Source organism: Pyrgilauda ruficollis, unplaced genomic scaffold, assembly GCF_017590135.1.
Source record: "Pyrgilauda ruficollis isolate IOZ18807 unplaced genomic scaffold, ASM1759013v1 scaffold12, whole genome shotgun sequence".
Taxonomy (NCBI): Eukaryota; Metazoa; Chordata; class Aves; order Passeriformes; family Passeridae; genus Pyrgilauda; species Pyrgilauda ruficollis.
The window spans coordinates 18,374,448-18,389,080 of record NW_024510321.1 but is presented as its reverse complement, the minus strand read 5'-3'; the positions used below and the strand labels follow the sequence as shown (position 1 = coordinate 18,389,080).

The 14,633-nt window shown below is 43.1% G+C and overlaps 1 protein-coding gene across 1 annotated transcript in view; it reads right to left on the bottom strand.

Moving 5' to 3' along the window:
• RSU1 (Ras suppressor protein 1) overlaps nucleotides 1-12,342 on the bottom strand; it is a 103,605-nt gene extending 91,263 nt beyond the window's left edge. The window contains exons 1-3 of the mRNA XM_041489927.1: nucleotides 12,285-12,342; nucleotides 11,578-11,689; nucleotides 4,714-4,764 (exon numbers count right to left, since the gene is read on the bottom strand). Coding sequence (XP_041345861.1) covers nucleotides 4,714-4,764; nucleotides 11,578-11,686 — 160 coding nt within the window. The 5' untranslated portion in view covers nucleotides 11,687-11,689; nucleotides 12,285-12,342. The remainder of the gene's footprint in view (nucleotides 1-4,713; nucleotides 4,765-11,577; nucleotides 11,690-12,284) is intronic.
• Between the last annotated feature and the right edge of the window lie 2,291 nt (nucleotides 12,343-14,633).

Below are 14,633 nucleotides of genomic sequence, written 5' to 3'. Positions count from 1 at the left end.
GACTTCAGCCTGCAAAGGTACTCTTTTTCCAGTTAAAGGCAGCCATTTGTTGTACTAGCACAATCAATTCACAAATAAAGTAAATAAATAAATAAATAAAACCCCAAAACCCCCATGAGCCCTCAAGACATGTGACAGACAAACCCTACTATCAGCTTGGAAAAAATCCTCATCCTGACTCTGATGATGTATTTTACACTGCCTCCCAGGGCCCCACCTTGTTGTGCTTGAAACAATATGGGGCAAGACCCAAATTAAAAAGAAACAAGCCTGATGATATCCCTTCCTCTCTCTGACTGGGCTCCCAGAATCTCAGTATTCTGCAATTCCCAGCCCGTTCCCCAGAACCATTATTAAAACATGAACTCTAGCTGAAGAGCTCTGAACAAAATAGCTCTAAGTTTGATTTCAAGAACTTTTATGACAAATTCCTTGACACACGACTGGCACTACTACCCCAGCACGAACCACAGAGCAGCAATGTCACAGCAATCATGGCAGCTGCCCCTGCAGAACAGGCAGATTACACCAACACCTGAAGGTCTCTTTCCTCCTGTACAGAGGCACCAGATGAGCACGTGGCCAAGATTGCTGCAGACTTCCAGTTATGTTCCACCTGAACTTGAGTGAAGCAGCCCTAGAAATACCCAAAACAGAAGCATAACTCACAAAAATTACTGCTGTTGCACAGATAATACAAAAACAATATTTGTGGCTGACCAAACGGATCAAATGTAGTTTCTACAGTAGTATGTCCTGCGGCTCAAACTCCCTCTCTGCCCCTCTAGCACAGCCACCCTAATTCCCTACCATTATTCATGTCCCATAAATGAACCTATTGAACAGGACGTGAATGTTATCTGCATGTCCCTCAGCTAGCACCAAGTGACATGAACAAAAACAACCCAAATTAATCCACCACACTGAAGGACAGATATCTATGGTTCAGCCACTCATTTCCACCAATTTAAAAAACATTTGTTAGAACTTCTATTGCATTTACTTTGATGATAGCCAATGGGTTCAAAAGACACCTGGGTTAGGATCAGACAACCTATACAGGCTAAGACTATCTTGAATTTTGCTTCTCAGCTGTATACTGGATAGAAGGTTTTAAAATTACTACATGATGGAAGAAAAAACACCCAGTATAACATGTAGAGAAAATGGCCCTTATGTCTACATTACGCCAAGAAAAAGTACAAATATTCATTTTCTCCTGCTTTCTACTGGATTGTCAGAGACCCTACAGAGGAATCATCCCAGCTTTGTCACTTAGGCAGCACCTGGTTCAACAAGGCTGCAGAATCACAGCTATTTAGCTTCCCTGAGAGTTTTGCTTCTGACTTTGAAGCACAAGCAGTTCTCATCAAGCAGGAAAGGACAGACTCAACAGATTCAGAAGTCACCTAAAGCAGAAAACGCCAGTTCAAAACTCCTCCATTAGGGCAGCACCAGATAACTGAAAAAAATTCAGCCTAATATCCTCCAGAAAAATCAATGTGGACTTGAGTACTTCTGATAATGAATGATTTAGACATGCAAATAAAGTACAAATGGCACACTAGAAATACGACTAAAATCCATGCCACAGAAGTATTCTGAGCAGTATGATGGATTTAACTGAGCAGTCCTTATACTTGCTGATGAAACTTTACTTAGTTTTAATAGTTTTCTGGCAAGAAAACAAAGTACATTTACATAAAAATATGCATATCCACTTTTTACATTTATTTATTCTTTCAGATAGACATATTTACTCTAAACACCAAAAAAAAAAAACTAGCAGAACACTCATTTAAATGGCAGAAAACTAGTAGAAGATGCTAATATGACCTTAGTGTAGCATGTCAAGTGTCACTGCCATCAGCTTCCTAGTCATTTTAAGAACAATCTGCTAAGACAATTAATTACACAGCTTAAAAGATTAGGTCAACAGTGTCAAATATGAAAATATGAACTTGAAATTTAGCCTTTTAAAAATGTGTGCTGTCTATTTAAGTGTCTACATCCATTTGTGAAAGAAGAGTAAGTTTCAGACTTGATGCGTTACTTCTCAGGACAAGCAGTGCTCTTACCTTGCCATGAAAGAAACCCAAAGAGAGCAATTAGAAAGGCTGACAGAATCCCTTGGCTGAGAGAAGGCATGTACTTGCAGCCCGCTGATCTGACAGCTACTTTAGGAGAAAGCAGTTAATTGAAGGGTGAGATTTAATGTAATGTAACACAAACTTACAGTCATGGCAATATTTAAACTGGTATTTTGAAAACTAAAACAGCTTTAAGCAAGAGGTACACTCTGTATTTTTCCTGAATAGTTAAAGCCAACCTGGACACATCCTTCTTGGACACTTATTACGATATCTTTCCTCCCCCAGTCAGGTCTGCAGCTAAAGCTCACCTAGGACATAGGCTGGCAACTCAGCTTTTCAGTGTGGAGCTCATGCTGAAGCACATGCCCTCCCCAGGCTCAGAGGTGCGACAGACAAGTTTACCATGGTTCAAGTCTCCATGAAGGAGTTTCAGCCTATCTCCTCTTCCTCAGAGCAAGGCAGACACCTGCTACCTGCCCAGCCAGTTGTGTGCTCAGCTGAGATCATCCTTTAGCTACGTTAAAATTTGTAAGGCAGCAGGTGGAAGAGCTGATTCACTGGCAATCTGAAAGTGTCAGATTTCAAAAGTTCTAGGAATTTTGTTACAAATCTCAGACAAAGAATAGTGACATTTACAAAAAGTAACATTTCCAACACATTTCATCCTTGTGCCAGGTAAGCAGCCATTCAGACAGAGATACCAGAGTAAATATTCAGCACCAGAGAGAAGCTTTGCCTGTCAGCACTAAGGTACCCAACCTTGGGGGAGCTGTCTGATCACAAGAATTAGACAGAGGTGTGCAGAATGAACTGCTATCTCGAGGTGCCTGCAACCCTCCAAAGGCTGCAGAGAAAGCTGCAGTGGCTGAGTACAGTGAACTGCCTGGCTTTCAGAAGCTCAAGTTCAGGGACAACCATCTCCTTGCAGTACCTGAGGGAACACACAGAAGTCACTAGCTGGGTGGCCCCACAGCCCATCTCCACCAGTGGTTGATAACATGCCAGATGGCAACATGACCAAAGAAAATTCATCATAATCTTTCTCAAAAGATTATTCTCTCTGTTTCAAGCTACTTGTAACTTGACGGCTTTCTAAACCATGGACAGAGCTGCATGCTTAACAGTGATGCACTTTGGAGTTTTCCTCCCTTAACTGGCCCATTAATTTACCCATCAGTCATCATTTACATGCCAGATGGGTAGAAAATGTTGGTCACATTTGTAATTAAATTGAGATTTCTTTGAAAACTACAATGGATAAAAACAAATAGCAAGATGGCAGTCTAGAGGGCACTACACTATCAAAAGAAGGGTCCTGAACAACTAATTCATAGTTCTCACAGCCAGTCAAAGTGCCCATAATTTTATCTATTTACTACTACCAACCCTTTAAACTACACATTAGTACCCAATAAACTCCATCCAGAGAAGTGCTTATGCACTAAAATCTAGGGATATTAATATTCTCCTCATGTTTAATCCTCTGCAAATGCTCAGAGACTGTAGTGACACTTTTGCATTAATTCACATTTTAAATAACAAATACTACCTTACAGCTCATGCAGCAAGCAGTGTAGAGTTCAACAGGCTGAGTTTTATTAATTTGTTTGCGTTTCTTAAGACCCATGTCAATTTGTAAAGACTTCCTTGGATACACCCTAAAGCACATACACCCTAATATGCCTCTTGTCAACACACACCCATTTTATTAGTTCCATTCCCCTCCCCATTCCATTTCTCCAGTTGAGCTTCCAAAAGAGGACTGGTTTAGAGAGAAACCCACTGGCACATGCAGAGAGCAGACAAAAAGAACATCAACAACACCAAGACTTCTTTTTAGAAGATGCACAGAAGCAGGGGTGAGACAAAATTTACTACCTGAATTTCAACAACCAAGAAGCAGGAATGTTTGCACAAGACACTGGTAGATAAACCACAGAAACAAACAAACAAAAAACCCCAAACCCACAAAAACTTTTGTCTTGCAAAAGTCAGTCTGGTATCTCCCTCTACCAAGTTAAGTCTCATAATCATGTTGTTCTTGACATGCTATTCACCAACACCTCATTTAGGAGCTTCTTTACTGTGGGAAGCAGATCCACAACCTGAAGATGGTGTGAGCAGTATGACCAAGAGACAATAATTTTTTGAACAGAAAGAGACTACTTTTTTTTCCCATGTTTACATTCAGTTGGCCTTGCTCATATATGTTTGGTTATATATGTAATGCAGTGGAGTTGTAATTTGCTTTGCTTCAGTCAAACTCATTATCCATTCACTAAAATGCAAACTGTGTTGTTTCTGAGACAGTTAAAAATTTCAAAAGTCCTCACCTTAACACAAGGATTCAGAGCATGGTAGGAAATGGATTTCTGGCTGAATTGGTAATGAGACTGAGAACTACAGATCTTTCTGCACATTGCAGGTCTATATTGAAGTTGGAAAGACATGTTGAAAATGGCTGCTAAGTCACACCCTCAATTTCTTTACTTTTAATGAAGTACTAACCAAGAAGCACCACTCTAACAGAGTCACTGCACTCTGTATCAAACTAGCAGTGTCAGCTTTTCAGTGTTACTCAACTGCCTGCAATGAAGTCCAAAGGCAGGAACATACTTACTTGTAAGCTTGTTGTGACTCAGAACCAGCTGTGTGATGTGAGACAGCGTAACTGCAAATGAAGAGAGAAAGAAGTTAGTTTATGGACATGGCAACTGAGAGCTTGTATCTATTTCAGCTGAAAAAAAAATTATTCTTTACACTCCAGTAACTGATTGACGTGCATTGTCACAAATAAACAAGAGAAGCTCAAGAGTAAAGGGCGAATCCACCTACTCCTCTGCCCTTTTACTTCACATTTCTGTTACTGCATCAGACACAACATGGAGAGTTTTACTCACTGATACAGCGACCTGTTTCAGCTAATCCTTGAAAAAGCTCATGATTTAATAAAGGCAAATACAACCTGTTAGCAGAATGAAAGCAGTCACTCAAACACACTATCAGATCAGACAGCTCAATGTTTAAAAAAAAAAAAAAAAAAAGCATCACCACAATTCACTGTGCAATTGCAGGTTGTGAAGGAATGAAAGGCATGGAGGATAAAAGAATAAACAGTGCATCCACCCTGAACTTCTCCCAAAATCTGAGCACTCAAAGTACCGCCTGCACCACCTTACTATGCAGAACAAGAGGACATGGAAAAAAGCTTATAGGAAGTCTGTAAGAGTGTTGTAGGAAAATCATCACTAAAGGGCAGACAAGAGCAGCAGCCTCCACAAAGAGCTCTATCTTTAAATCAAAGGGCACATCAGTACCTGAACCATAAGCAACCATTTAACATTACTGAGTGCTTACCCATATAGATAAATATAGGACTGCAATTTACATAACAAAATGAGAGAAGATTCTTGAGATAGTCACAAGCTTGTGAACAAATGCCTAAGTAAGCTTTATACATTTGTTTCTTTTGGTCTAGCTATTTTAATAACTGTGACAATCCGTAAAAGTCAACATTTCATGGGCCCTTGATATTCAAGCCTGACTAATAAGAACACAAGCAGCAGAAGGGCAGCTCTACCACTGAGATGAAAACTCCTCTAGTCTGACGTCATCAATTCCACGGCAACTGAACCTACACCATAGCCAGAAAAAAATCTGACATCACCAATCCCAGGAAAAAAACTTTTTTTTTCCCTGCATTTTACTTCAGAAATAAGTAATTCTGGAGGCTTTACCTAAACTCAACAGCATCAATAAAAAAAAAATTTGCTTTTTTTTTAAAAAAAAGGAGGAAAAAATCACTGCTTTTGATACTGTACAAAGTTGCTTCTATTTCACTTTGCTTTCAAAGCAGACAAACAATGTCATCATGTCTGTACAAAGGAAGCACAGATCCTTACTCAAGGGCAATGGAGCTTTGGGGCTGCAGATTTTGGTCTTCTGAACATTGAACTCTGGATGAATTTAAATGGAGTTCTGTGCATATTTAAAGGTAAGCCTTTTGACTACACCAAGCCATGGGCACCACTGGCCTTTAGCAACACAAGGTTAGAAGCATTATTCTCACTAGTCCCTCTCCTTTTTTGTCCCATCACGGCGTTCTTCAACCAATACTACTTCCAGAAAGGTTTCTTCTCTCACATCTATACAGAACAGAACAAAGTCCACGTTAAAAATTTCAAGGCCAAAATCCCTAGGCAAAAGACATTTGAATCTGTATTTTACTGTCTAAATTTGACTGAAGCCTAGACACCTTGTCTGAAACTCCACTATCTCAGTCAATCCTGATGCATGACAAAAAGTCCCATGGCATCCTTGACCAGCAATGGCAGGTTGACATCCCCCAAAGGAACAAGAAAGGCTACACTCCAATACTATTTTGAAAAGAGCAAAGGTTTAGGTGTCTGTGCTCTGGACTACTTCCAGCAGCATTTTAGACATACCAAGACAAAGAGATTCTTCAGACTTGAAAGGTCCAAAGCTACTAGCAATTCAGAGGCAAGTTTGGAAGCATTTTAAGAAAGAGAACAAAGATAAGAGAGTGGTACTTGCTCACTCCTGACACAGAGAGAAATGTGCTCACTTACATTAAACAGACCTGAGTCAAACAACCAGCCCCTGGAAATAACACATTTTCCTTCCACTTCCATGTGCGTACTCCTGTGAAAAGGACCATGTTGTGGGAACAGCTGACTGAGATTTACCTCATCCTATACATAAAGTCATTCTGTGGGACAACAAAACTATCAAGTCTGGCAAGGAAGACCTCTGTCTTAACTCATCAACATCCCCAAGTAACATCTAGAAGGCTAAAGGGGGGCTGGTGGGGCAGCTTTGATTTGGATGTACACAGTCCAGGTAAGCACAACATACAACAGGTCAGATGACTCAGCCCATGTACCAGTCTCCTGAAAATGGAAGGGCACTGAGATTCCCACTGGAAATTGCTATAACCTCTCTATGATGCCACTGCAGGAGCTTCTAGACACTACCTCATAACATTATAGTCATTAGCATACAGACAGTAAGTTACTGGGATTTCATGAATGCACCAGATATTCACACAGAATAACACCTATATTCTAGAGGGGAAAAATACCTATTGCCAGAGCAATTTACTTGCACAGCAATCACAAATTCTCATTATGGTCCCAGTCCCACTATTACTTCAAAAAAGAGTCAATCAAGAGAAGTATATTTAGGTTCTTCCATTTTGGCACTGTTATCAAACCTCTTAATATACTGCTGCCTTGCACTGCAAGCTAGCTTCACATAAAATATCTGGATGACAATACTCAATTATTAAGGAAAATATAAAACAAATAAAAGCCCTGTCCATCAACAGGGAAAAGAAAACACCAAAAAAACCCCAACCAACAAACCTGACAAAAAAACCAAACCAAAGTAAAATAAGTTAGGAAAAAAAACCCACACCCACAAAACAGGAAGACCCCAATGACTTTGCTGAGCAAAGATAAGACACTGCCTGTCCCACTGGAGGAAGTCAATGCAGGATGAGCATTACATTATTGTTACAAGTAGTTTGCCTCTCCATCTTCTGTGCTTTCATTATTTTAGGAATGAACAATTTTATCAACACTAACTTTCTGATAAAGAATTCTAGTCACACAAGTATGTACTTTATGCAAAATATGAATAGCTTACAGATGGAATGATAATGAGAACAAATTAACACATAAATAGGATTGCATCCAATATTCCTTCCCTGACAACAGAGCAGATGTCACAAGTTATTTGGGCAAAATAATTCCTTTACTCGTACCTCCTCCTCCATATCAACTGCTTAAAAGACACATAAACGAGACTGGTCCGTACTCTAAGAACAATCCCATAGTTGTTGATGGCTGTTCAAAGTCCTTTCCATAAATGCCCTATCCTTTGCTATGCTAGGGGAAGGGCACATTACTCCCTTGCTTGCTCAGCCTACAGGATGTCTATTAATGCTCTCTACCATTGTCTACAGTGAATGCTTTATAAACAAATATAATCTATCTACTTCACAATATGAAGGCAAAACACCCAAACCAACACAATATAACACTTCCATGGGACAGGACATTTTTTGCACTATTTATGTATGGAAGATGCACAACTATAGTAGAGATGTGCACACAAATGGTGTAACTGTTGTTTTATCATATGCTGGAATAAAAAAAAGTCTTTAACACTTAAAACTGTGTCACATGGTATTTGCATGACAAGCTAAATCACACAACACTTAGATCAAGGGGTATTTTGTGTCTCAAATGAAATCTCTTTTCTACAGAACATGTCTGAGAAAGGGTTCTCACATTACAGTTCTGAAAGCATCAAAAATTCAGATGCTCTGAAGGTGTGTAACATGATTCTAGTTTGTATTTTAAGTCATTAGGAGAAAACATGGAAATGCCTGGATTCAAAGAATATTCCAAAAATAGGACTCTACTTCTAATGACATTAATGAACTCCTGAGTTAGAAGTAATTCAGGGACTACTTAACCTTTTTTAGTGAATCTGAACACCACATTGTATATAAGCAGGTAACCATACTCTTTTTTTGCTAAACATGAAAGTGGGAAGAAATGTAAAGGTTGCCAAGCTTACAGGACTAAGTTAGCTTGCCAATCTCCTTCCAGACAGAAGTATTTCATTCTTTATTGGAAAGAGACACTGGTATTTGACAGAAGCAAGTTTTTCTGCTTTGTCTCTCCCACAGCTACTGCAGAGGGTGGAAGACAATGCAAAAAAGAAAGTATGAGTGACTGCCCTGTACTGTAGGAAGCCATTCACTATACTGAAAAGAGAAGCCAGAGGAGAATTGTACTCAAGACAAGGCATGTATTTCCCTTTGCTCTTCTTTGCCCCCACATAACACTAGATTTCTCTATCACTTTTTTTTGTTGTTGTTTTTGTGGGGTTTTTTCCTAAACACACATGACAAGGACAGGGCGACACCTAAGGAAAAGGACTGGCACACTGAACAGATGCTCCATGCTGCTTCCAAACCCTTGTGCCTCTATTAACCCTATGTGAATTAAGTTAAGAAAGGTTAAATACAAGCTCATTAGCCACTCCGAAGTACTCAAATGTGCAGTGAGACAAGGCTTGGTCCTTTCCTTGAAGATTCAGGACTAGAAGGAGCAGTTTACCCTTAAGGGTACTTGGCACCTCTGGTAGGGGCATTCACAACCACTGAATAATTATGTGAGACAAAATGCTGACCAGGGGCTACTGAACACAGTAAATTCAGGCATACCTTCCAATCTACGGAACTTAAATAGCCAACAATGTTCCCTCCAATCATTATCTAAACTTACCTGAACTCTCTACATCTACTTATGGCCCTCATTTTAAAGATGAAATGCTGTGCAAGAAGCGTCACTGGGCATGAATAGTGATGATTGCTTTTAACAGAGATCTTTACTTCATGGAAGGAAAAAATTAACATAGCTGAAAAGGCATGCCCTGGAAAGGTATGCAGCAACAGAGAAGGAAAGGTACCAGGTCAGTCTCCTTTAGCTTACGTGCCAGTTCTGAGAGCCAGAGAAAACCAAAACATCCAATCTACATTAGAGAAGATCATCCATTTGGAGTCAGGTGACAGGGGTTTGAAAACAAGTTTAACACTTCCTCAACCCTTTACTAAAAATTCAGAAGTAATACCTATTCATTACTTTTTACTTGGTGAAAGGCAAATACCAGAAGGCAAATACCTCCACAGTAAAAAAAACTCAAACCAACTTATGTGTTCTGTCAGTGAACATAATAACTGAAAAAGCAATTAATTTAACAGAAACCATTCATCATTCCCCCTTTTCTAACTTACACCTCAAATGGAAGAAGGCCCCAAATCCCCATGCTAGATCAAGTCACACAATGTGCACCAAGAGTATCTGCACAGAGACTCCTCTGAGGCACTCTAACTAGGGTACCACAAGTCTTCATGTAGGGAGCTCCCTGCCAGAGACACTTCAGATGCTTAATTAGCATCCTGGTATCAGGGAGCATCTGGGAACCACAGTGTCCTACCCTGGTCCTTGGCCCTTCCTGAACAACAAACCCCAAACAGTCTTTGTGCAAGAAAAGCCTTCTTTTATTTTTTTAGGATTATCAATGTGCTTCAACATTATCCTCTTTCCATGCTTGAAAGATCAAAGCTAGTTAATTAATGATGCGTCTAGTGCTGATAGCAGGCACCAAGTCTACTTAACAAAAGCACAGTACTCTATTGCTGCTTCATATACTTGACAGATCTAAGTATAGTTTTCAAAAATGGTCTGTAATTAATGTGAGCTAAACACCACTTTGTCTGAAATAACTGCTCTTCCTATAGAAATGAAGTGAAACTTTCTACTTAATGTGAGTTCACATATACAGTCCTTACAACACCATCTTCCCAAAGTCCCATGCACCACCCAGAAGCAGGAAAACAGCAGTACAGAATGAAGACTTAAGTACAGAACCTAGTTCTGCAAAACGGTACTTAAGACTTCATCCTTTACTGATGTGATAGAAGACACCTTGATGTGCTCCCAACTCTGCAGATAACGGCAGTTGATAGTTAGCCATACCTTTCCCTGACCTCACATCTATCTTGTGAGAAGAGTTATGTACATTTGCAGCTAGCTGCTCTCAAGTTTAACAAACACAGTAAAGAGGTAAACCAGGATACAGTCAAGAGTTTTAAGTACATTGGTTGGTTTTGTGCTTTCTCCCCCTCACTGGATCATGCATTCTGAAAAATTTCAGCCTGTGGTACACTACAGATAGTCACAACTTTAACTCCCTGAGTACTGGCTACGTCATAACATCATGTGCACTTTAAAAAGGCAAAGATACCTAACTTGCTCTTCATTTATGTGCTCTCCAGAACCACAACAGCACGTTGCCATTGGCATGCTGTATTTACTGTGAATTTAACTACAGCAAATGCACCATACTGACAGCAGCACCCTGCCACGGTTCAGCAAGCATGTGCAATGGTACAACATCCAAAGCATGATGTTGCTGTATCTGTGCTACAGTATTACTGTCCTCTCCTCCAGAGACCAGTCGCCCGTAGTTGCAGGCTGATGTGACCCTATCCCTTTCAAAACCCAGTGGGGTGCTTGGCTGGTGGTTTTGTTTCAGTAGCAGGACGGAGAAGAGAAAGTCTCCCCATCAGCCAAGTGCCAGAATGCCAGCAGTGCCACAGGGAACGCCGAGCCGCGGTGCGGGGCTCCCCTGGACACACACACACACACCCCACACGCACGGCTCCTGGCGGTGCTGCTGCGGGGCGTTTCTCCCAGCCCACGGATCGCTCCCCAAGCCCCCCGTGCCCAAAGGCCATCCCCGCAGCGGAGAGCCTCGGACACGGCGGGGCAGCGCCCGGGCCGGGGCGGGGTGTCCCGGAGCCCCCACGCCCAGGGCCGGCCCCCGCTCGCCCGGGACAAATAAGGAAGTTTCCGCGCTGCGCCCGCCCGCCGCCGCCGGTACCTACACAGGCCGGGCACGTCCAGCATGCTGGAGATGCCGCGGTCGCACATGTCCACCTCGGGCTGGTTCTTCTCCCGGCTCTCCTCCACGATCTTCTTCAGGGACTTCGACATGGTCTAGGCGGGGCAGAAACGGACACCGTGAGCCGGGCGGCGGGGGAAACCCGTGAGGGGACATGCATCTCCCCCAGCCGGGACGGCCCCAGCCCCGAGCGCAGAGAACCCCCTGCCCAGCGCCGCCGGGGGGCCCGGCCCGTCCCGCCCCGTCCCGTCCGCCGCGCCCGCCCATGCCAGCGGAGCACTGCCCGGGATGCTGGCCGCACTCTCGCCCCGCCGCGCGCAGGCGCAGCGCAGCCCCGCCCGCACTGACCGGCGGGGGCGCGAGCGGCCCCGGCACGGCCCTGAGGGGGCGGAACGCGACGGGCCGGGACTCCTGGAGCGCTCCGGGCTTTGGAAAGGCTGCCGGAGACAAAGCACATTATCGCCAAAATAACCCACACCAAAAAAAAAAAAAAAAAAAAAAAACCGGGGAATTAAACAAGAATTTTCCATTTCTTCGGCCTGCCCAGCGCCGCCGGGGGGCCCGGCCCGTCCCGCCCCGTCCCGTCCGCCGCGCCCGCCCATGCCAGCGGAGCACTGCCCGGGATGCTGGCCGCACTCTCGCCCCGGGCGCACGGACAGGCCCGGCACGGTGCTGCCCGAGGGCACTCACCGCGCGGAGCTGCGGCGGGACACGGCGGGCGGATCCCACGGCGGGACGGCGGGCGGGCCCCGGCATTTAACCAGCAGTTTCCATTTCTTCGGTGCCTTCCTGGGTTTTCCAGTCAGCTCTAACAGCAAAAGCAGTCACAAGGCTGGGTCCACGTTCTGAGCGCTTGCCACTGGTCTCGACACGCCATGGCATTGGAGTTACAGCCTTACTGCCCAGAAGTAGTTATGCATGTAACCTCTTTCGTAGGAGTTAAGGTGCTCCTGCTCACTGTCATTCAACAGATATGGAAGCTCAGAGCAATTAATGACTAAATCTATTAAGTTACCTAAGGCGGGGCTACCCACTGAGAACCACAGCTTTGAATTTTGCATATGTACTCCATGGTGTTACTTAGTAGCGTAAGAATGGTATCCACAGAAACCATGATGAGCGTTTGCCTAAGCCAGCAAATGAAAAACTTCCTGGAGGCACAACTTCAACTTTTCCTTTTTTAGGAATGTAAGGATTTAATACTGGACTGCAGGACTGTAGCATGTTTATTCCTAATTGGAGTTTCCTACCTTGAGCACCTACTGAAGTTACTGTCTGTTTTCAAGTCTTGGTTACAAGGTACTACTGGAAGGATATCTTCCTTTTGGCTGAATTTCTCAGCAGAACCCACTGTCGCTCAGATGTACAAGATGATGATGTACAGTTCTTATTTAGTCTGCAGAACCATGAATCTGGATCCCTTTCCTGGCTAAGAAAATGCCCTAAGTGCCACCAATCAGTTGTCCCAAAGACGTAAATGCTAACATGTCTGCTGTTCTTATTTCATGGCAAATGATTACAGGTGTCATTTAGTAACAAAGGCTCAGGCAGATTAATTGTCTGTAAGTGTGCTCCTGCTCCCTTATTCCAACTAACAGCACTTGTGACTCTGAAAAGACACTTACAAAACAGTCTTCATGGCTAATGGGAAGCTCGCCTGGCTTCTCTCTGCCCATTTATGCAGTGATCAAAACATTGCATGCAGCCTAGATACCCACATTCTACTCCTACCATAGAAGTATTGAATTACTTCCCACTTAATAAACATATTGTCATTACTCCCTTTCATCAGGATTGTGCGGGTTTTTTGCCATCTACCTAATTTCATTATCCCGTTGTTGTGTAAAGAGTTCTTCTATCACACAGCTTCTATGTGACCTTCTTTTGGTCCTGCTTGAGCAAACCTTTGTCTGAGCATAAATCCATACCCCAGTCAGGGATATTGGCATTGGATTTGGCAAAGGGGAGTTGCTGTCAAGCCTTCCTTTTAAAGTTTCTCAGTGCCTCATCAAGCACTGGCTACCAATTGTCTGAGAAGGAGTGGGAAGGAAGGTACACAAGCTACTCTGTCCAAGGGTGCTTGATCATGAAAACTGATTTTTTCAGATTGTCCCTTCAGCAGTCATGAAGACTCATTTCCTGCAGAGGGTCTATGTCACTGCAGTCACCCATTCTCCCCTCTCTTATGCCCCTTTCCTCTTCCCAGTATGTGCAGTCATTCCAAAACGCCTTTGGCTCCAGAAATACTTAGTTCCCTCTATGCCCCCAGCTAGAGGCTGGCCAGCCTGTCCCTGGGGTCTGGCCAGTAGAGCCCTCCCCACACATACAGTGCTTGAGCTCACAGTGGAGACTTTTCCAGTTTAGGTCTTGCTGTACCTTCCAGCTACTGATTTTTTACTTATGAAACAACTGTAAAATACCTTTGCTATCTGTCAGATCTGTTCTAAATCTGTCACTTGGCTTAAATGTTTGTAGAGCAGATGCCTGAATTCATTGCAGAGGCTGGCATATGCCTTCTGTCCTTAGGCCTGCAGGCTAAAGCAGGTGACTGAGATGTATGGCATGACTGTGTGGCAGAGCTGCAGTTTCCCCTGTGGTGCTCAGAGGAGGCAGAAGTTGCCCCTGCAGTGCTGCTCCCAGCCTGCTCTGCCCTGGCTCTGCCTCCTGCTGGTTCCTCTCACTGTGCTGAGGGTCAGCAAGGGAATGAATAGCTCTGCTGCATTCCTTTTTTCTGTCCAAGTACTTCTATTAACCAAGAAAATGTCGTTTTACATTATTATGCTATTTTTATTCCTGTTTTCCTCCTCCAAGAACAGCTATGATAATGAGCACCATTAATGCAGGGATAGCTTGTCATCAAAGGGATGCAACAGCAACACACCCCTGCAAAACCAGTTGTGTAGTGCTGGGCACTGCTACTACAAAATCATCCATCACCATTGCACTCACAAAGTGTGATAACTGGCATGCAATATTTATTTTTCCAATTGTTGTAAAAAAAGAACCTCCTAGAATTTGGCCTCTATTTTTATTATAATT